This window comes from Cetorhinus maximus, chromosome 2 (assembly GCF_964194155.1).
Source record: "Cetorhinus maximus chromosome 2, sCetMax3.hap1.1, whole genome shotgun sequence".
Lineage (NCBI taxonomy): Eukaryota > Metazoa > Chordata > Chondrichthyes > Lamniformes > Cetorhinidae > Cetorhinus > Cetorhinus maximus.
In genome coordinates, this window is record NC_135880.1 from 177,289,168 (window position 1) to 177,311,474 (window position 22,307).

The following is a 22,307-nucleotide window of genomic DNA, read 5'->3' on the forward strand; positions in this document are numbered from 1 at the left end:
TGGTCGCCACATTACCAGAAGGATATGGAGGCATTGGAGAGGGTGCAGAGGAGGTTTACCAGGATGCTGCCTGGTCTGGAGGTTATTAGCTGTGAGGAGAGGTTGGAGAAACTCGGATTGTTCTCACTAGAGCGACGGAGATTGAGGGGCGACTTGATAGAAGTTTACAAAATTATGAGTGGCACGGACAGAGTAGATAGTCAGAAGCTTTTTCCCAGGGTGGAAGAGTCAATTACTAGGGGACATAGATTTAAGGTGAGAGGAGAAAACTATAGAGGAGATGTGCGGGGCAAGTTTTTTACGCAGAGTGAGTGTCTGGAATTCGCTGCCAGAGGAGGTGGTGAAGCAGGTACGATAGTGGTGTTTAAGAGGCAGCTTGACAAATACATGAATAAGATGGGAATAGAGGGATACAGACCCCGGAAGTGCAAAATGTTTTAGTTGACGGGCAATATGATCGGCGCAGGCTTGGAGGGCCGAAGGGCCTGTTCCTGTGCTGTACATTTCTTTGTTCCATGTTCTTTTAAGGCCTTATGCCATTGGTATTATTAAGATTCCCAGTTTAATAATTAACTACCATTGTTTTAATTTTCACAAATGTATTTCAACACAATAGACCCACTTACAAAAAATTTCATTCATATTGTGCTGAGGCTGCATGACTAAGCTGATGTTGCACTTTTAAAAATTCATTCATGGGAGGTGAGCATTGCTGGCTAGGCCAGCATTTATTGCCCAAACCTAATTACCCCTGAGAAGGTGTTGGTGACCCGCCTTCTTGAGTCCATGTGGCGTAGGTAAACCCATAGTGCTCTTAGGAGGGTGATCAATGTTATTCACCCAGCAACAGTAAAGGAATGGTGATGTTTTTTTCCAATTAAGTCGGGATGTGTCAGAGGGGAACTTGCAGGGACTGGGCTTCCCATGTGCCTCTGCCCTTGTTCTTCTGGCAGGGGTCACAGGTCTGGAAGCTGCTGTGGAAGGAGGCTTGGTGTTAAAGATCAAATCCTGTTACATAAATCTGTGAAAGAATGCCAACCAGATAGGCCAGGAATAAGGATTAAGGACAGGAATTAAGGAAACTGTTACCAAGACACTATGAATTAAAGCTGGTTTTTGGTTAAATCTCACCAACTTCATATTCCCGCTCACCTGGGGAGAAAAATTAATTGAGCTCCACCAGCTTTCGCAAAGTAACCATTAATCACACAATAAAGGCACACATTCCTATTGCTCACGTGACCCAAACCTGTTTGCGTCCCTCCTCTCAGTATAAATTGCAGAATTCCTCAAACTGCTGAGGATAGTTTGTAGATCAGCAAGTAATAATCGGAGGGGTTAAAGCATCGGGCAAAATGGTCTGCCATATCGAAAACTTGGTAAGCTTGAAGCCAATTAATCCTCCCCAATTTATTCTTTTGTGTGTGAGATTTCGCCGTGACATTTTAATGTAGATGATCTTCAATGTCTGAATTGAGAATCTGCTTTGTCATGCTGATACAGCGAGTGTTGAGTGTACGATCCTCATACGCTGTAACTCTTATGTGGCCATTTTAAATTCTAGCTATTTAACTAGATTGTTGAAGTAATAAGAATTGTGTGTATTTATGTATATGTTTAATTCTTCCATAATGAGTAAACACCACTGAAATTGAACTGAACGCGGACGGGTGTGTTCCACCGGTCGGGAAGTCTGTCCTTGCGACTGCAGCTTGAGTTAACACATTTCCTCTTGCGAAACATCGAGGATTTTACGCGTGAACGAGAAACTTTTAAAGTATATATCGCAACTTTCGGCTGTTTTTTAAATGTTATTTCAAACTTTTTTTATGTCCTTCCCCCTGCCCCCACCCCCCAAAAAAGTTGGGCCTAAACCCCAGAAACTGGATAGTTCTGCAAAGGCCCCAAAAATTAGCTTAAACTCGGCTAAGAAAGCTGCATCTTAGTTTTATTAACTTAAATGCTGGAGGGTGATTTTAATATTTTCCACAAAAATGGACCAATTTCACAAGCATGAACCCTGGAGTGGGGTGGTGGTATGTGATAAGGAAGGAAGCAGCGAGACAATGTCGGAAGCGTTTACTGTAACATTTTCCTAAAATTGATCAGAAGTGAAGGCTATTCAGAACTTCCCCTTCTTCCTCCTCACTGGACTGAGTCCCGAGGCTCCGTTTAAATCTCTGGGAAAAGAAGACGGGGAATTTTTCGGATGGGGAAAAATTCCCCCGATCTGCCCTCTTAACTATAATTTCAGAAACTTCCCCGCAATTTTTTTTTATTTTTGGAGGGGAAACAAACTAATTTAGCTGCGTAGTGAGCAGTTGATTTTAATAAGCACGTAATAATGGCAGGAAGCAATTTCTGATTGAACAAGCTCTTGTTAGGAGAGAGAGAGAGTTGGTGATTAAAGAAGCCCTAACTGTAGTAAGGAGGTAAGCATTATTTTAAATTTGGAGCGAGTTTATTTGTTTCGTCCTACAAAGCCTTGCAGTGTGAATTATTTGAAATGGATTATTCGGAGTAAGAACATAATTTCTTATCTAAATAGTATCCCTTTTTTAGAGGAGCTGCCTCGCCCATTGAGTTGCAACATCTAGGGTTGCAGAGATGGTGAGAGCAGTAGGCCTTGTGAAGGCCCACAGTTTCTGGAGTTATTGTTAACCAAGAGTTATTAATGGTGTTTTTGGCTCTGACTCATATTTTTCAAATAATCTTGAGTGCTGGCGATTTGGAGTGGAAGTTTTTAAATGTTAACTTCTCTACAACTTCCGACTTCAGAAATGCAAGTCGCTGAAAAGTGTTAATTTTTGTGTAGAATGCTCACATCTCCTGACCTGATTTATGTAAATCTTCAAGCTGCAGTACTGAAAAGTTGTTTGTAAGGGTGGATTGGGTGAGAAGGGGTTTTAAAAGAAAGGAATCTATTCCGCCCACTTGTGGTGTTACTGGAAATGGAACGGGGCCTGGTCTTGAGGCAGATCTGTCTGGGATTTTTTTTAAGGAAACTGTGTCCCTAGTTTTATTTTTGAACCCATGGAGGCTGGCTTTCCAAGGGCTGGTGATCCCCTGTGGGTGAAGGAAGGAGAGGGACTGTAGAAGTGTCCTCTGTAGGTTGGGAGGAACAGGACTGGCCTCTAAACCCAACAAGTTTTCCTGTTTACAGCTTCTCCATCCTCCCACACCCCTGAACCCCCCCCCCCCCCCCCCCCAAATTTTGCTCCGGTGCCAACTTCTGACCCCCACTTCTCTGCTTGGGATGAGAAACTGCATGTTTTAAGCAAATTTGTGACCATTTTAATTTGAGTAAAATGCTTTCTAATTTTTCAGGCTGATTTTCAGGCCAAACTGAAAGAGGCTGGAGACAAATTAGTTCTGATTGACTTCTTTGCAGACTGGTGTGGGCCTTGTAAGCAAATTGCACCAAAATATGAGGTGAGTACTTGGCAAGTGATCTTAGTGGCCCATGTGACTCAACCTGCCCATCAGTTCCTGAATGATAAAAGCTCAGCTTCAAATCCACAAACCTGACCATTTCTCCACAGTCTTGTAATGTGCTGAGTCTAGGATGGATTGGCAACAAAACTAAAGTTTGCATATAAAACAATCTTGTACTGGATATTTTGAACACCTGCAACTGTCTTGTGTTTAATGTGGTTTTTCCCATGGGAATAGGGCCACTTAATGACCAACAGAATAGTATCACAGGCAACATCAGAAAAACAGTATTTACTAAGGGAAAGGATATGTGAACATGGATAATGAAATACAAGCCACATTTTAGAGCAAAGAACAAATATTAACTAAGTTAAGACCGATTTACTTGTGCATAGGAAGGAGAGAAGGTGTAGTGCCAGAGAACTGGTGAATAGTTAACGAGGTAACATTATACTGATGGAAGGTGAGATATAGACCAATCAGCCTAAACATCTGTGGTAGGTGAAAAGCTTATCTCAAGGGGTAAGTAGAGTGATAAATCATAACTATGAATAGTCAAGTGTGGATTTCAGGAGGGGAGAGTCTTACTTGACCAGCAGAATTTTTTTTAGGAGGTAGATGTAATTTATCTACCTTCCCAAAAGGCCTTTTGATAAACTGCCCCATGATATTTTAATTAAGTCAGAGCATGTGGTGTTGGTGGGCAAGTCATAGAATGGATAACAAGCTGGCTTCAAGACAGTAGAAGGGTAAAAGGCTAGATTTTCTGTGGTTTAAATAAAGTGCTGTACCTCAAGGTGCTGGGACTATTGTTCACAAGATAGATAAAACCCCAAATTGTGGTCAGGACAGTTATTACAAAGGAACATGAGGACATAAACAGGAGCAAGAGTAGACCATTCAGCCCCTTGAACTGATCCATTGTGGCCTTAACTCCACTTTCTTGTCTGCCTCCCATAACCCTTTACTCTTGTGCTTTATCAAAAATCTGTCTAACACTCAGCCTTGAATATATTCAGTGACCCAGAGTAGAGAATTCTGAAGCTTGATGATTAATTTGTCCTCATTGTCTTAAATAGGAGACCCCTTATTTTGAAACTATACCCCCACTGCTTCTAGATTTCCCCTGCTATGAGGGGAAACATCATCTACTGTCAAGCTCACTAAGCATGTTTCAGCAAAATCATTCCTTTTCTAAACTATTTTCTAAACTGCACATGTGTATAGGCCCAAACTGGTCAACTTTTCAGAAAACAAACCCTTTCACCCAGGAGTCAATTTTGAACTGCCTCCAGCATTATCATCTCTCCCTTGGGAGGCCAAAACTGTACAAGTGATATCTTGCTGGTGCCCTGTACCAATGCTAATTTACCAGCACCCCCCTGCCAAAATTTTGTGTAGTAACCTTTTCTGCCTTGAGGAATCCAAAATGCACCACATTCTACATGGTTTCACTATCCAGCCTGTTTATCACATCCAAGTAAATTTGTCAAATGCTTCCCTTTTCTACAGAGTCAACATGGCTTGATTAAATATCCTTTCACTTAATGAGTTCCAGTAATGATAGATGTTGCACTAATGGCCTTCGTCACTTTCCTTAAGTGTTACATGGAACAAATTAAAAATATTAACTCTCTTGCAGAGTTGGCTAATGAATTTTTTAAAAAGTATTAACATAATCTAAGTGGGCCAGAGGAATAAATGGATCTGGGAGTACACATTGCAGAGTAGAGACACTGGTTAACAAGGTCACATTTTTAAAAAGCTAAGCATTAGTTTATTTCTAGAGGGACACAATGGAATAAGTAAATAATTGATAAGCTTGCATCAAAACTTGGTTAGGCAACATTTGGGGTCCTGTGTACAATTTTGGGTCATTTTTTCTAAACTGGCATTAGAGGGGTGCAAAACCAAAGGACAGGGATGCTAACAATGTGGGGTGCTAACAATTAATGTGGGGTATCTCTATCAAAAGTGGATGAACAGGCTGAAGGGTAGTTCTAATAGAATTTTTCAAAATTATGGGAAGATTTGATAGTGGACATGAAGAAAATATTTCCACTTGATTGTGGGAAGAGCAGAGGCCATCAAAAATGAGCCACTGAGAAATCTAAAAGGGAATTCGGAAGAAACCTCTATACCTGTTCACAGACTAGTGAATGTGGACCAGTTTATGACAGTGAGCACTGGTGTCAGGACTTGCCCTGTCTTTCACACACTCAATTGTTCATAAATTTCAAAAGAACCCTGTTATCAGGATACTGTTCACATGCTGATTGCAAAGAATTCATCCAACAGACTTTGAGTTTAAACAAGGTGAGTTTTTGAGCTAAAACCATGGGTTTATCACATGTCCTGACCTTTGCAACACAAGCATGAGATGTTATAAAGAGCAGTTAACTTTTGTTGAAATTAGGATTCAATTATAAGAGTTGAGTCCTCTACTACTTTGTGAGGCTGTTTTTCATTTTCGTGGTCCTTATGCTTTTTTTTTTTAACCTGAGTGGGATTTGGAATTGTCCTTCAGAACTTGTCTATCTGACTCCTGTATGATTAAGCAGGCAGAGTTTCTTCAGTTGAAAGAGATACATAGCCTTTAGCTGTTTCTTCTCTTGACTGCTAATGGTGATTCTGGTCACATGATTTCTCTCCATAATTTCAGTATCTTCTACAGAAGGTAACTAATTAGCTAATGGCTGGAGAGACCTTGGCTATTTTTTATAAAAACAAAAACAGCAAGTCTGACAGCATCTCTGGAGAGAGACAATTAACATTTCAAGTCCATATAACTTTTGTTTCAGATTTCCAGCTTCTGCAGAATTTTGCCTTTGGCTATTGTTACAGTCTTTAAGTGATTAGCTTTCCTTGTCCTGTCCATCACTATTGAATGGTCCATTCTTTCTCTGTGAGCTAGGAGGAACACATCAACACCTTCATCTTGGCCATTCTTTGTAGACTGTCTCTGATGGCATGGAATGTAGTTGCATAGCAATACAAATGATGATAGCCATTTACACATTTAACCCATCTTTGAAAAATTATTGACAGCAGGTGTGAAAATCCATAAGAGGTTTGCCTTGGTATGTCCTTGTTGTAACTCTCATTGAAACTTATAGAAATTCTGCAACCTGTAATTGCAGACATGCCTGGTGACCAGTGGCAACCATCTTAAGTCTGTCTTTGCTTGGCAAAAGCCTTAATTTCATCAGCTGCTCTATTTGAACTTAAAAGAACTAATAGTCCATATTGCACATGACACATCACAGGAACTCACTTCCATAGAAGCACATATGTTGATGCATTTAAGGGGAAGCTAAGTAAGTTTGAGGGAGAAGGGAATAACAGGGTTATGCTGACAGTTCAAGGGGAGGAGTATGAATCCTGGCATGGTCAAGTTGGAATGAATGGCCTGTTACTGTGCCAAATATCTTAACATCGATAACTTCCTCCTGCACAAAGTTTGCTTGACAAATTCCTGATCTTAACTCAACAGTAAGATTGTAGGAATGTAATATTTTAAATAGTGTCTAGGACCACTTTTAATTGCAGAAAGTTGCCCTTTGTCAAACTTACTCCCAACCCTCCTACAATTGTCTTGAGCGATTGCTGCCTTTGAACAACCAGTCACACCTTCTGCTCCAAGGTGAACAATCCCAGGTACATAAAGTACCACTACTTTCAGGTTACCATGGAATGGATACTAAGGATGGACTTGTTACCTCAAACTCATCCTGAGATGGCATCATTTTAAACCCTGTCTTGTTAATAGCTTTGTAGCCCAACAGCAGTTGGTCTAAGAAATATCTACAGGATCAAACTGTTGCTTAGGACAAATCTTGTTTATATGTTCCCCAACCCTCTGGGTTTTTCTATACTCCAGGGAAACCCTCTCTACGCAGCTCTTGGGAATAGTCTATCTTTCACAGATATTTTATTGGTTCATCGTTGGCTAGGCCAGCATTTATTGCCCTTGAAGGTGGTGCCAAGCTGGCACCTTGAACCACGAGTCCATGCGGTATAGGTTGTTGGGGAGGGAGTGCCAGGATTTTTGGAACAGTGATATAATTCCAAGTAAGGATGTGTTGTGACTTGGAGAGGAATTTGGCAGGTGGTGGTGTTCCCATGTGCCTTCTGCCCTTATCCTTCTGGGTGGGAATACAGAATAGGTCAGTGAATATTGGGCATTGATTGTTGCTTTCCATGAAGTGATTGAAACTTTCAGTGTGGATTCCTTGGACTGACTTAACTGAATTCAGTCTATTTGGCATGAGTGTTTTTGCTGGGTTTTTTTTTCTATTGTCATGTAAGTGTAACTTTGGCTTTAAAATGTAATCAAGACTCATATGAATATGCAAATCAAGAACAGCTTCATAGACTGCACCATAAAATTTTAATGCAGTTGTTAAAATACAAAAAGTAGGGCACAGGAATTTTACAAATGAAATGTATTTTCAAATTAACTGAATTTGGAAAAATTAAGGATTTTTAGAAAATATTACCTGGATAATTTTAATGTCTTCTGCTCTCCTTCCTCCAGGCACTTTCCAAGCAGCATACTAATGTGATCTTCTATAAAGTAAATGTGGAGGAGGCTGAGGTAAGTTGGACTTGCTACATAAACTGAACTTCTGTCTAGATATGCCACCCAAAAAGTGCTGATCCAGTTTAATGGAGGCACTTCAAGTGCTGGGGCTCGTCTTGAGATGGTTAGATTGGAACCAAACTTGTATTCCCATTTGGAGCAGCACAAATCTGGGGAAAAAGCTGCCTGGACTAAGGCCTCTTTTGGGAAAAGAGAAGGCTGAGGGGTAACTTGATAAAGCTCATTAATTCTGAAGGGCTTTCAAAAGGGTACACTTGTCAGAAAGCTTCCACTTTTGGGAAGCCAGAGCAATAAAATTTTGGGGGTGGACAATTTTATGGGTGAGATCTGCTTCATGTGATACTTTGGACCTAATGAAGGTCATCACAACTTTGTGCAATTTGCATTTGCTGTGAACCATCTTATGAGCTGGTGTGGTCAACATTTTGACCAAACCAAAAATTGCAGACTGGCAAATCCAGTCCTGGGTTTATTAATCCTTGCTCACTTGCTGTTTTGTTGGATATTCTTTTGGGACCTGGCCTCAAAAATACCATGAGCTGGTGCTTCTGAAAATGAATATTTATATAATCCCACTAGTATCTCTGCAAGGTGATTTTTACTAGGAGGTGCCCCAATGTAACTGCAAATATATTGCATCAGCTTCTCATTACCCATCTGGCTTTGGGATCTGCCAGACCCCATTCTGGGATAAGTGACCCATTCTGCAGTCTGAGTATTGGCACCGCTACATTGACAAGTTACTCAACAATTGAGTCCCACCCCAGGACAGGAACTGGAAGATGTTTGCCAAATGTGCATGAATTATCTTGTAAACTGTGTTCCTCAAATCTATTCTTAGGAGTACTATCTCCTCTCCATATGGAGAAACTATATACCCATGCTAAATATTCCTGATGGAAAGAATTTCCTTTGAAGAAAGTGGAAGCCTGGATTAAGTTTTTAAACCGTATCAAACTAGTCGATGGAGATTTGACAAGCTAAGCACAAATAAAAATTAAATCAGCCAGGGGGAACCCTAGGAAATTTTGGAAGTGTATCAAATCAAAACAGGGTGACACTGGAATATCAATTCTGCATATAGGGGATAAGTTACTATTGGATGATGAGGAAAAAGCTGGAGCTCGTGGTTCCAGAGCATTTTTCAAGGAATCCGAGTACCTCACTACTAATCTGTAGTAAGCCTGATATCCAACTACCTCCAACCTACCAAAACTACAACTCCAAGAGCAGGGAAAAAAGCTTCCTCTGTTGCTGGACTTGCAAAGACATATTGAACCAAAAGGACACTTTTTTTTTTAAAGTTATGATGGGTGACTTGCGTAACACATTTTCAAGGTGAGTGTGAATAAAGTCATTTTGTGAAAACCCACAATCTGCTGCTGGTACCACACTTAGCAGGTTAAGAAACACATCTACTTTTCAAAAAGCATAGATTGTGGACAGAAGGGGATTGGGGGTTTTGGTTTCTCCTTGCCTGTCCATATGGTCAACAAGCAGCCTCAAATCCTTCAGTTTGTGAAACTGAACTTCCATTACTTCCAAATACTGATGGAAATGCTGCAGTCATCAGACAACACAATTTATGGCACAGCTGCTTGGGGGTCCACATACTGCTTAAAAGCATTAAACTCCTTGAGAGAGTTCAATGTCAGGCAACTTATTTTTGTATCATGAGTAATTGGGTGTCTTCCTGTTAGTCATGCCACTAGGCTGCCATCTCCAGAACTGAGATTGTTGTGCCTCTTTTTTTGGACAATTTAAATATTTCTAAGCAGTATATCAGCTCAGGTTCATAGTCAATAGCTCCAACTGTATGCTGCAGTGTGCTTCCTGGGTGGTGGGAGAAGAGTTAGAAATTAAGGACTGGAATAATCTTGCACAAATGTTAATCTCCATGTGATTGAAGGACTCATTGGAAAATCTGGCTTCAAAATTTAATAATTGCAGCTGATGGTTGAATTGTGCACCTCCTGAGAAAATTCACTACAAGACTATGGCGTGAAACCTTGCCCATGTACAAGGGTTACTTGCAACGAACCCTGAATATTTGGTTTTTCACTTGCTGGTTTTTTAGGCAAAGAAATAAAGCTTTAGAAATCCAACCAATTTGAAAGGTAACCTTTGCTAATTCAATGTCAGACTTGAAGTGGGAGGAATCATAGCTTTGGTAGTGCCGTAACATCTGTAGTCATTTCAGTCAGGGATTTAAATTTAATTGCTGAAGTTCCCCAGATAAGCTAGAAGCAGTTTGTCAATGTGGGTGTTCAGTGGTGGATTAAATGGCTCCTGCTCAATAAGCCCTTATACAAAGGATGACATCAGAGCTATAAGCCTTATACACAAGGATGACTATTAGGAAATAACTTAAGTGTTATATTGGTGTTTTGTGGGTGTTAATAAGTTTTAGCTTTAGCTTTGTGTTTACATAGAAACATAGAAACTAGGAATAGGCCATTCGGCCCTTTGAGCCTGCTCCGCCATTCATTATAATCATGGCTGATCACCAACTCAGTAGCCTGTTCACACTTTCTCCCCATACCCTTTGATCCCTTTTTCCCCAAGAGCTATAGAAAAGGGTCAAATGGCTTTACTTTCACAGTAGAAATGCAAGTACCCTTAAGTGTTTTGACTCCTAAGGAGAAGGTAAACAAACAGTAAACTTGCTTTTGCCTAGCAATGGGGCTAGAGAGGCAGGTTCCTCCCAGAGTAGAAACAGCTGTTAGTTTTGGAAGCTGTTGGAGTTCAGTTGATTTTGAAGCTGCTGCCAAGAGCAACTGTAGCAAAGGGGACAGAGCTTGGGACTGGCTAAGGAAAACCCTGAAAATCCAGGGGAGTGAGGGGAAAGTTCAAAGCAGATCTTCCTGTAGGAAAGACAGGGATCTGGAACTGGAAAAAGGTCCTGTGAAGTTGTGAGGGGCAGAGAGACTCCACAAGTTTCAGATTTAGAGAAGCTGTAGAAAGCAGCTTTAAAAAATGAGGAACTTACAAGAGGCAAGAAGGTCCAAAGAGACAACTGAAAGCCTAACTCTTTGCTATGGGCATGTGAAGCACTGTTGACTGTGACAGTGCATAGGAGACTTGAATGCATATGGTGGCTTGGGAAAGGAAACATCGAAAGAAGAGTTCAAAACCTTGGAGGTGAACCCTTGCAGAAAGCATCTGAGAAAGTTTGGGAGAAAATTCTGAGGTGAGTTCATGGAGATTGGAAACCCTTGTGTGAAGGACAGAATTCATTGAGACTGGTTAGCTCAGTGTGAAAAGTGTCAGGCTGTTGAGATCCATAGCATCTGGTTGTGGTATCTGTCACTTGGTTTCAGTATGGTGTGTCTGACCACAGGGTACCATTGGTACATGAACTGTGTAATTACCATGGATGTTAAAAGTATAGTTTTTGTAACTTGTTATCCTTACAAATCTGTCTCTATAAATCTGTCTCTATAAAAGGTATAGCTGTGTGTGAAGGAGTATTGTAATATAGTTCACCTTCTTCACATTTAAATGTTTTCTTTTAAAAGTTCATCCGCTGACTCTGTTTAGAAACAGTAGCTACTGAACAAACTTACCCTGATCCCAGCTTGATGGATCCTGTCAGCTGGGATTGTAACAGCTCACATGACAATGGCAAGCCACAGTGCACAAAGACACTTCTCCTCCAAGCAATTGAGGTTGTTTGATGCCAGCAAGTCTGTAGAGAAGCCAAAAGAAAAATAAAAATACCTGGAAAAACTCAGCAGGTTTGGCAGCGTCGGCGAAGAGCAAAGTTGACGTTTCAAGTCCTCATGACCCTTCAACAGAAGCCAATATTTATCCATTGGAGATATAAATTATTCATGAGATGCACTGTGGCATGGTTAGGGCAATTCCTTTGTCTAACTTTTGTGTTTTGCTCGCAGAAGGTAGTCTGCATTTAGCTGAAGCAGTCTGCTTGGTTGATCAGCAAAAGCTATGGGATGGTGTATAGAATCCATTAGAAACCTTAAGCAAGAATGCAGTGAGACCCAATGCTTGAACTGAGGAGTCTTCAGTTTTGAGGCCTTGAAAGAAATTTAGGGGCTCACTTAGCCAAAAATGCAGAGGATGCCCATAAATCTTGTGCGTCAAGCAATAGCTGGAATACTAAGGAGAATTTAAGTGAATTTTGGGGAGCTTTGGCAGGGGTAGCAGCAGTAAAGAGTGGAACTGTTTATAGACTGAGTCTTACTGGTGGTTGATTTAAATTTTTAGATAAGAGGTTTTGTCTCATGGCATAATTCCTTAGAAATTTGAACAGTGATTAACTAACACTTTTTTTTAGATGTGGGCTTTACCAGAAATCTAATTGCCCTTGAACTGAGGCTTGCTAGGCCACTTCAGAGGGCAGTTAAGAGTCAACCACATTGTACGGGCCTGGGGTCACATGTAGGCCAGACCAGATGAGGACGACAGATTTCCTTCCGTAAGGGACATTAGTGAACCAGATGGGTTTTTACAACAATTGACATTCGATCCAGGGTTGCCTTAATGAAGACTAGCTTTCAATTCCAGATTTGATTTTACTTAATTGAATTCAAATAACACCCAATGGATTGGATTCAAACCCTTGTCCCCAGGTTCTTAGCCTGGGCATCTGGATTATTAATCCAGTGACATTACCCCTGTCTGTTATGATCCCAGTAGGGGTGATTGGGGAGACATTGATCAGTGTAACCAGGGAGAGGAGAAAAGAAGCACTTTTGCAGACATTAACATTGGAAGAAAAGCCTTGCATGAGGCCAGGACATCCAACAGCACTTCACAGCTTCAAGTATACACTGGGTAATGTGCTTGCCAATTTCTGAACAGCAAAATTCCACAAAACAATGAGATGAATGATCAGATAATCAGGTATTGTTGAATGACTAATGTCATGTTGGAAATTATTTTAAAATGGAGTTTAGTTGTTTAGTTGTCTGTCTTAATTGGATTAAAGCCAGTTGGTCTAGAGACTTTGAATAGATTAGTAGGTTTGAATTATTAATTAGATAAAACATAGGGAAATAGGTGAAGTGTAAAGGGGGCAATTTGCATTTAAGTACCTTGCTCAAGAGCAGATGAAATATTACATATGTGCTTACAATCTTGTATTAATGTTTTTGTAAAAACCTCAACCTTTTTCCACCTTGATTCTGGTCTTATTGACTGAATTCAAAGCCTGCATCTCGAAACATACAAATTGCAAAAATGGGTTATGACAGTTGTTTCAATTTCCCCTCTGATTTGAACAACACAGCCTTTACCATTTGGCTGTCATAGTTGGCCAAGGCACTAGGACCTGGGTTTTTTAGATCCATCTGGAAGGGGAAGGAAGGACCTCTATCAGATCTGTACTCATCTAATGAGGAATACTTAAAATAATATGGGAAGCAAGTAGAGGGACATTGAGATTAGCATAGTTTGTTCATATGGAGAAACAGCCCTAGGACAGATTTGATTTTTGGATTGACTCCTTTTCTGTGCTGTAATCTTCTATAATTGTATTTTTGTTTATCCCCTTTAGGACGTGGCTGCAGAATGTCAAATCAGTGCCATGCCAACATTCCATTTTTATAAGAATGGAAAGAAGGTACAGTGATGGTATTTTAGGCTTGTACATTAATCACACTTCCTCTAAGTCTTAGCTGACTTGTCCCCTTTTTGATAAATTCAGGATTCTACCCAGGATTGCTGTGTGCTCAGGGAACACCATACTCTAAGGGAACACAAAACTGGATCTTTTGAATCCATGATCCCTTCCAGTGTGACTCCATGTTGGGAGCTTGAATTTAAACATCGAATCTATGATTTTAATCCTGCTTTAGAAACTTGATGGTATATTATGATTGAATAAATTAATGCTCAAAGTGGAGGTTTTTTGTTAAGAACATCACTGTTCAAGAGACAAGCAGAGAATCCCCAGGGGTCCTGGTGAGGGGGAAGGGTGTAATAGAGCAATTGGATGTCTATGATGGGTAGGAGACTAAAAGGTCAGAATACTGGGAAATTCCTTTAAGGACAAAGCAGTGAGTTGTGGTAGATGGCTTTTATTCAGACCAGGGGATGGTATTTGGTGTTCAAGGGTTGGTGCTGGGGTCACCTTTTTATTTGCTACATAAATGATGTAGATCTTGGATTACAGAGTAAAATTTCAAAATTCACCAATGAGATCAATCTTGGAATGACTCGGTGTTGTGTACAACAAGCCATTGGGTAGTAGAATGGGCAGGCAAATGTCACATGGAATTTAGTGGAGAAGTGTGAGGATGATGCATTTTTTTGCAGAAGGGATAGGTAGAGGCAATATAGACTCAATGGCACAAATCTAAAGCATGCAGGAACAGACATTTAATTTAGTCTTTCATGGGATATGGGTGCCATTGACTGACAACACTTGCCCATCCTAACTGCCCTAGGTGTAGTGTCACAAGTAGAGTAAACCAAGTAAGGATGGCAGATTTCATCCCTAAAGGGCATTAGTGAACCATATGGGTTTTATGACAATTGATGGTTTCATTGTCACTGTTAATGATATGAGTATAGACTGGAATAGTAATGTAAAAGGGCAGGGACAAGAGTCCCTAGAGTGTTCAGGGAAACTTTCTACAGTAGGTTTCCAATCAAAGAGCTATTGCTAGACCTGGTACTTGTGAATGAGGTGGGCCAAGTGGATCAAATGATATACAAACATACTAATTAGGAGCAGGAATAGGCCACTCAGCACCTTGAGCCTGCTCCACCATTCAATAAGATCATGGCTGATCTGAATGTAACCTCAACCCACATTCCTGCCTACCCCATACCCTTTCATCCCCTTGTTAATCAAGAATCTAGCCTTACGTGAAAGACTTGTTTCCACTGCTTTTTGAGGAAGTTAGTTCCAAAGACTTGTAACCCACAGGGAGAGTTTCTCATCTCTTTAAATGAATGACCCCTAGCACTAGATTCTCCCACAAGAGGAAATATCCTTTCCACATCTTCTGTCAGAATTGATCAAGTTGCCTCTTACTCTTCCAAATTCCAGTGGATACAAGCCTAACCTGTACAGTCTTTCCACAAGACATCCTGCCTTTAAATAAGGAGACCAGTACTGTACGCAGTACTCCAAATGTGGTCTCACCAATGCCCTGAAACTGAAGCATAACCTCCCTATTTCTGTTATCAATTTCCCTACAATAAATGATTCTATGAGCTTTCCTAATTCTTAATGTACCTGCATTCTAACCTTTTGTGATTCATGCACTGGGACACCCAGATCCCTCAATCTGAGCTCTGCAATCTCACCATTTAAATCTTTTTTATTCTTCCTGCCAAAATGAAGCATTTCACATTTGCCAGATCTTTGTCCACTCATTCAATCTATATCACTTTGAACCCTTTTGATGTCATCTTCAGTAGCAAACATTTGGGGGACAGTGATCATTGTATCATGTGGTTTACATTGGCTGTGGAAAAGGACAAAGAACAATCTCTAAGAATAATTAACTAGGGGAAAGCTTCCTTCAATAGGGTAAGAATGGATCTGGACCAAATGGGTTGGAATCAGTTTGGCAGGAAAAACAGCCACTGAACAATGGGCTAGCTTCAAAGAGAAATCCCCCTTTTTGGTCCCTAATTGACTCTCTCCTTTGCCCACACTTGTACTATTTATACACCATAGGCTTTTCGGATTCCCCTTTGACAGCTGCCAGTCTGTTTCATACTCCTTTTGCATCTTATTTACTTTCTTACTTCCCCTCTGAACTCTCTTGAACCTGGTTCTTCATTGTATTATTCAGCTGACCTCCCTCAATAAGGAGGTATACATATTGAGTGGTTAGCAAAGCATAAGGGATCTTGGAACTCATAAATAGAGGTATCAAGTACAAAAGCATGGAAGTTGACTGGGTGCATAGGAGATTTACCAGAATGGTCCAGAGATGGAGGGGTTGAGGCGATTTGGTTGCAAGGCTCGGGTTCTCCCCTGAGCAGGGGAGGTTTGATGGAGGTGTACAAGTTTATGACATGGTTAGATAAGGTAGACAAAAGACACTCTTCCTTTAGCTGTAAGGTGGCATAGTTAAGGTTTTGGGTCAAGATGCAGGAGGAATGAAGTTTTTTAGTGAGTGGGAATGACCTGGAACTGACCACTCAAGGGTGGTGAAAGCAGAGGCTATCATTGGAAATTGGGTGGGCACTTAAAAGGGATGTAAAGTAGCAGGGCTACAGAATCATGCAAGTGAGTGGGAATGTCCTGGATAGCTCCTAGGGGAGCTGGCATGGACTCAAATGGGCCAAATGGCTTCCCTTGATGTAGATGACTCTTGGCAGCATAGACTGTTATGACTTAACAATTTTCCCAAGACATATGATTCCTCCTTCAAATTGTCACCTAGTTACATCCATTTTTTTCTTATTTCCATTTCCTTTTTGTTAGCTTTAATTACACCATTGTCCCCTTGTCATTTAATTGCTCCTACCACCCATCCTATTGATCTTTTTTCTCTAGCTCTTTCTCTCCCTTTCCCTACCTGCTCAAAACATCTTGTATCTAATTTCTTCCAGTTCTGATGGAAGATTGTGAACCCAAAACATTCACTTATCTCTCTTTTGGGTTGAATGTCCAACATTAGTTTGATATTGTGTGGAAGAGCAAAACAAGGGGCTAAAATAATCACTAATTCCCCTGGATTCCTTTACCCAGAGAATGTTGTAAATGTCTCACTATCCACATGGGAGTGGTTGAGGTGATTGGTCCAAATGCATTTAAGGGGAAGCTAGATATTCTCTTCAAATAGAAGGATATGTTAATAGTGAGTGAGTGAGAAGAGGCTGGAGGAGCATAAATACTGGCATAGACCTGTTGGGCTGAATGGCCTGTTTCTGTTGTAAAACACTTGCATAAAACATTAACTAGCTTTATCAATTTGTTTTTTCAGGTAACTGAAGTTGTTGGAGCAAATGTGGACCAGCTGGAGAAAAATATCAAAGAATTACAGTGATCCTTTAATGTCCCATCTTAAATTTCTCGTCTTTCTGAAACTGAATAGGAGTAAAATGCAAATTAAGTGATTCAATATTTGTCAAATCAAATGTGGTGTATAAGATGGTGGGTTTTTGTGAACTGTGGAATAATTGTACTAAATTTTATATAGGCACATCCTCAAGCTTTGATCACATGCCTTTTGTCTACAGGGATGAGGGGAAAGCAGCAGATTTTTGCATGGTCACTTGCTAATGACAAACACGATGAGATTTTTTCCACTCCCAATTTACAGTGAAGCAGGAAACCCTTTCGGGAATGCAAATAGAATTTTCCAGGAAATGCTCAACAGTGAGGTGATGCAGAATCTTCAGAGCATCCAACTGTCTCTTCCAAACTCTGGGTACAATTAGACTAGATCATCCTTGCTTCTGATTGGTGGGTGCTTTTCAATGGCTGTGCTACCTTAACCCTCAATGCAACCATCTTCATCTCATGGTTTCTGATGAGCTTCTGCTCTTCAGAACTGCTCAACCTAAGGATAGCTGGGCCATCTTTCAGTGATGTAGAACATACAGTTAACATCTTTTCCTTTTCCCTTTTTTGATTTTGGCTGTTCCTACCTATCTGTCAAATCTCAGCAATTGTCACTAACTGCAAATAGAAGGAACTGAGTTTCAGAGCATCTTTCCTTGGGCACCCATTTTCTTTCTGATTTTCAGGGAAGATCTTGTCTAATCTGAATGGTCAGTTTCAGATTTATGGTTGTGGATTTTTCTAACCCTTTATTGAAATTGTGAATTTCATTCCTCTGGGAAGTGTCACATCCATCCATTTCATGCAGTTGTATGGTTCCTATGTCTATTGTGTCCTCAAGCTCATCTTCTAGACTGTTTTGGTTTCCCTGTTACTGTCTCTGGCTCTTACTATTTTCTTCCTTTGTTCGACATCTTTTTCTAGTGATTGATTTTTTCCAACAAGCTCTGCAGTTTGATCCATATGCAGGGCCTACTTTGTGTGCTTTTTGACATATCTGGCACATCTTTCTTTGTCTGGTGTACTTCTTTTTGTTGCTTTTTCACTGCATCAACCCTGCTGCCTTTCTACTGACCTAAGCTGAAAGCTAGCCATTTGGATATTGTCTTCACCTGACTACTCAAGGCTTCATGTACTCTGGCAGTGTCTACAGACTGTTATATTGAGTGTGATTTCCAATCAATTCTATTGGTACTTCAGGATTTGCAGAGTTGCAAATAAGCTGATCTAGCAGCCTTTTACCTGTCCTTAAATTTATATTTTCTGGCTGCATTTTTCAGTCCTGTTATGAAATTGTCAACAGGCTCACCTGGTTCCTGTGTCCGGCCTTGAAATTCATAGCAATTGATCCAATTATTTGACTTTTTGCTGGAGTTGTGCTGAATTGTTGAAATTATTTATTTTGCCTGGGTTTCTGCTGTCATCTTCACACCGCTCCCAACAATTAAGCAAATCTTTCCTGATATCAAAAGGATGTAACTAACACTTCTTCACTAGTGCAATTTAGAAAGCTACTAAATGTTACTCTATTCCACCCTTCTGTTAAAACTTCATGATGACATCAGCCTCCTAATTCACTATGAGCTGGAGCTGTGATTGCTGCAGTGGTTATTTTTAACATGATTCACTCAGGCTTTTTTCTCTCTGGCACTAATTGGGTTGATTCTAATTGAATTCATTTTAAATGTTTTTATTCACCTGCCACCATGTTACATCTTCCCATAAGTTTGAAATAATCATGTTTAAAACTTGATACTGGAGCTTCATGTCTTTCTTCAATTGCCCCATGAGCTGGTAGAATGCACATTGCTACTTAACACATGACTGCAGTGTAACAGTGAATATGGCACCTTACGGTATATATTCAAATACAATTAACTCTTACCAATAATATAACCAGGAACACTTCATTTCTGTCCCAGGCCATTGCTGCAGGAGTTTCTCAGGCTAGTGGCCTAGGCCTAACCATCTTCAGCTGCTTCATCAATGATCTTCCCTCCAGCATGAGGTCAGAAGTGGGGGATATTCACTGATGATGGTACAGTGTTCAGGTACTGGAGCAGTCTGTGTCCATGTGCAGTAAGAGTGGAGACAAGGTTCAGGATCAGCTTGATAAGTGACTGAGTAAATTCATGCCATGAAGGGCCAGGCAATGACCATCTCCAATAAGAGAATCTAACCATCGTCCCTTGACATTCAATGGCATTACAATCCCTGAATCCCCCACTATCAACATCCTGGGGGTTGCCTTTGAGCAGAAACTGAAATGGATCAGCCATATAAATAATATGACTACAAGAGCAGATCAGAGGCTGGGAATTCTGCAGAGACTATTTGATTGCTCCCCTCCACTACCTTAAATATTCACTCCCTCTGCCACCAACACACAGCGGCAGCAGTCTGTACCATCTACAAGAGGCACTGCACCAACTCACCAAGGCTTCTTTGACAGCACCTTCCAAACCCCTGCCCTCTACTACCCAGAAAGACAAGGGCAGCAAATGCATAGGAATGCCACCATCTGTAACACACTATCTTGATTTGGAATTATGTCACCATTCCTTCACTGTTGCTGGGTCAAAATCCTAGAACTCCCTCCCTAACAGTACCATGGGTGTATTCATTCCACACATACTGCAGCAGTTCAAGTCAGTGACTCACCACCACCACCACCTTATCAAAGGCAATTGGGGGTAGATAATAAATGTTGACTTAGCCTGTAGTGTAATGGGTTAATGGAATAGCTATGGTCATGTGATGTGGACCATGATGTATTGCTGACCTCAGCAGACATGTGCTAGATGTTCAGAGGATGGAACACCCTGTACTCAGGAAACTTTTCTATCATAGTTAATAAACCAGTTTGAAGCAGGTAGCAGAAAGACTAGAATCTAGAGAAGATAGGCGATGCATCCCAATAGCCAGCAACCAAGCCACAGTCTATGAAACATGGTAGCAACAGTGGTGGTACCAATCTGGAGAAGGGTTGACTCCATTAAGTGGCCAAGGGGACCATGGAAAGGGAGTGCAAAACCTGGCAGAAGGAAGAATCTACAAACCTGCCAAAGAAGGAGGCAAACAGGAAAATAGTAACAATGTCCATACCTGGTGAGCGGACACCCCTACTTTGCTCATTCAAAAGTCTCGATGGCCCACAGACCAAATGTGGGAGTTATGGAAGAAACACTTCTGTAATATCAAGCAGCATTGAGCCTTCGTACTAAAGAGAAGAACCTTTTCTGCTGTAGAACTGGTAGCCAATAATACGCTCTTGAGACAGTGTGGAGGAGGAGACCTCTGCAGACTTCAATACCATCCTCAGCCTTTGAGCCTTAAGTGAATCCTTGTGATCGAGCAAGTGTTCTTTAATCAAAAATCCCAAAGACTGAGGGAATCGGTTGAATTATTTCTTACCGACCTATATCACGTAGCTAGCTCTTGCAGATTCGGGGTATTGAAAGATGAACTAGTTCACGACTACATTGCCGTTAGGGTCCATGATGAAAAGCACTTCGATTTTTTACAGACCAAGGATGATCTCACCTTCAGATAAAGTTGTTCAATACACGAGGCAGCTGAACTCTGATAAATCGGTCTATAATTCGTCGTGACACTAAGGCTGTAGATGACTCCCATAAAGTGGCCCCACTCACTTAAAAGCCCACCAAGATGAGCGGAAGGGCAGGAAACCCACAGCAGCCGTTTTGAGATGTTTACATTGTGGTGCAAAGAACACAGATGTCAAGATTGCCCAGCAGGGAGGCGCAGAGTGCTTCCAGCGTGGGAAGTCTGGACGTTTCAAGTGCTTCGGTGAGTCCAACAAATTTCATCGAGGAAGAAGACCAGAATGTTTATGAAATGCTCTCTAGCCAAGAGGTTGGAAATCAAGGCAGAGACCAAATTACAGATTTTCTAGAGGAAGTAAGTGGTCTTAATCAGGACTGTTGGTCAGTTACAATGCAAACTAAAGGCTTTGACAGGTGCTGGAGCTGGTGTTAGCGTACTAGTTGATCATCTGAACTGGCGTCAGCCAATACCGCTCCATCCATCAGATATTAAATTGCAAGGTCCAGATGGCACAGACCTTCCAAAAAAAAAAAGGCAGGGTAATTGTCCCTCTTCATTACAAGGGGCAATTATCTTTGTGAACAACATGGAGAAAATCAATGCACATCTTTATTGAGGGGAGATGTTGCCATACTACTGGGAAATCTGGAAAAACTGGGTGATGACCTTCATTTGGACAACTAGATGCCGTTCATATCTGTAGAGCCAGTGGACTTTCAGCCAACAGCAGCTGAGAGGCTTATTCAATCAGCAGTGGTTTACACTCCAAGAGACAGCATCCACTAGACTCCAGGTGGATATTGAGGTTATGGATCTCCATCCTTTTTGCAGCTAGGCCAGAGGTGGCTGATACAGAAGGCAGTGAGGCAGACAGTGGCCATCTGCATGAAGACCATTTGGGCTTGGGTTGACTCTTTCCTGAAGAAGATAATAAGGAAGAGGCTCTTGTAGCACTGAATGATCTGTTGGAGGATGAGGTCCTTGAGGTTGGTTAACCATTCCACTTGACAGCTGCACCATATGAAGTCTCTGACTTTTTTGAGCAGCTAGCTGCAATTACTGCAGCGGAGCAGCATTCAGATAGTTATTCCACTGAACCTATCTATGCAATACCTTGTGTATCACTGGTTAACCATGAAGTTCGCTCTGTAGTGAGAAATAAAATGCTCTACTTAAACATCCTTGTCTGTGTATCCTTCACATCTAGACTTGGGAGTTAGTCAACAGTAGGACAGAAATATGAAATTTGATAAAATCTTCAAGAGGACATCACAGGCATCAATAGGCAAGGAGCGGACAAGTGAAGCAAAAATGGAGAGTTGTTGTGGCTCTGGGTCACGTGCCTTCTTACATCAATCTGTGGACGGTACTATACTCAGTCCCACGATACCAGATCCTTCTAATACACCTCCTCCCCCATCCCCAAAATCTTTGTCCCTTAAGTATAGAGTTACTTTACTCCAAGTCTTACAATGTCACAATTTACCTTATTGTTACAATCTTAGTGTCCACGGACAGTCTATACATGGCCCAGCCAGAAATGGACACATTTTTGCGCCTTGCTGTTGAATTTGGCAAGATATGCAACAGTGCAGGGTTCCTCTAGCGATAGGCATTGCAGGAGATGTTGCATAGTCTGTGGCTCAGTTCCACATTCACAAGTTGCCGGGCTGGTTGTATATCCCAGAGATAAAAACAAAAAGCTACTGC

The 22,307-nt window shown here is 41.1% G+C and overlaps 1 protein-coding gene across 1 annotated transcript; it reads left to right on the top strand.

The window, feature by feature from the left end:
* Window positions 1-1,221: 1,221 nt before the first annotated feature.
* Window positions 1,222-21,774, top strand: LOC144667869 (thioredoxin-like). Its single transcript, XM_078529438.1, has 5 exons — window positions 1,222-1,379; window positions 3,328-3,432; window positions 7,973-8,032; window positions 13,557-13,622; window positions 16,951-21,774. The coding sequence occupies exons 1-5, from the start codon at window positions 1,356-1,358 to the stop codon at window positions 17,011-17,013; spliced, it is 318 nt and encodes a 105-aa protein (XP_078385564.1). The 5' UTR covers window positions 1,222-1,355; the 3' UTR covers window positions 17,014-21,774.
* The last annotated feature ends 533 nt before the right edge of the window (window positions 21,775-22,307 follow it).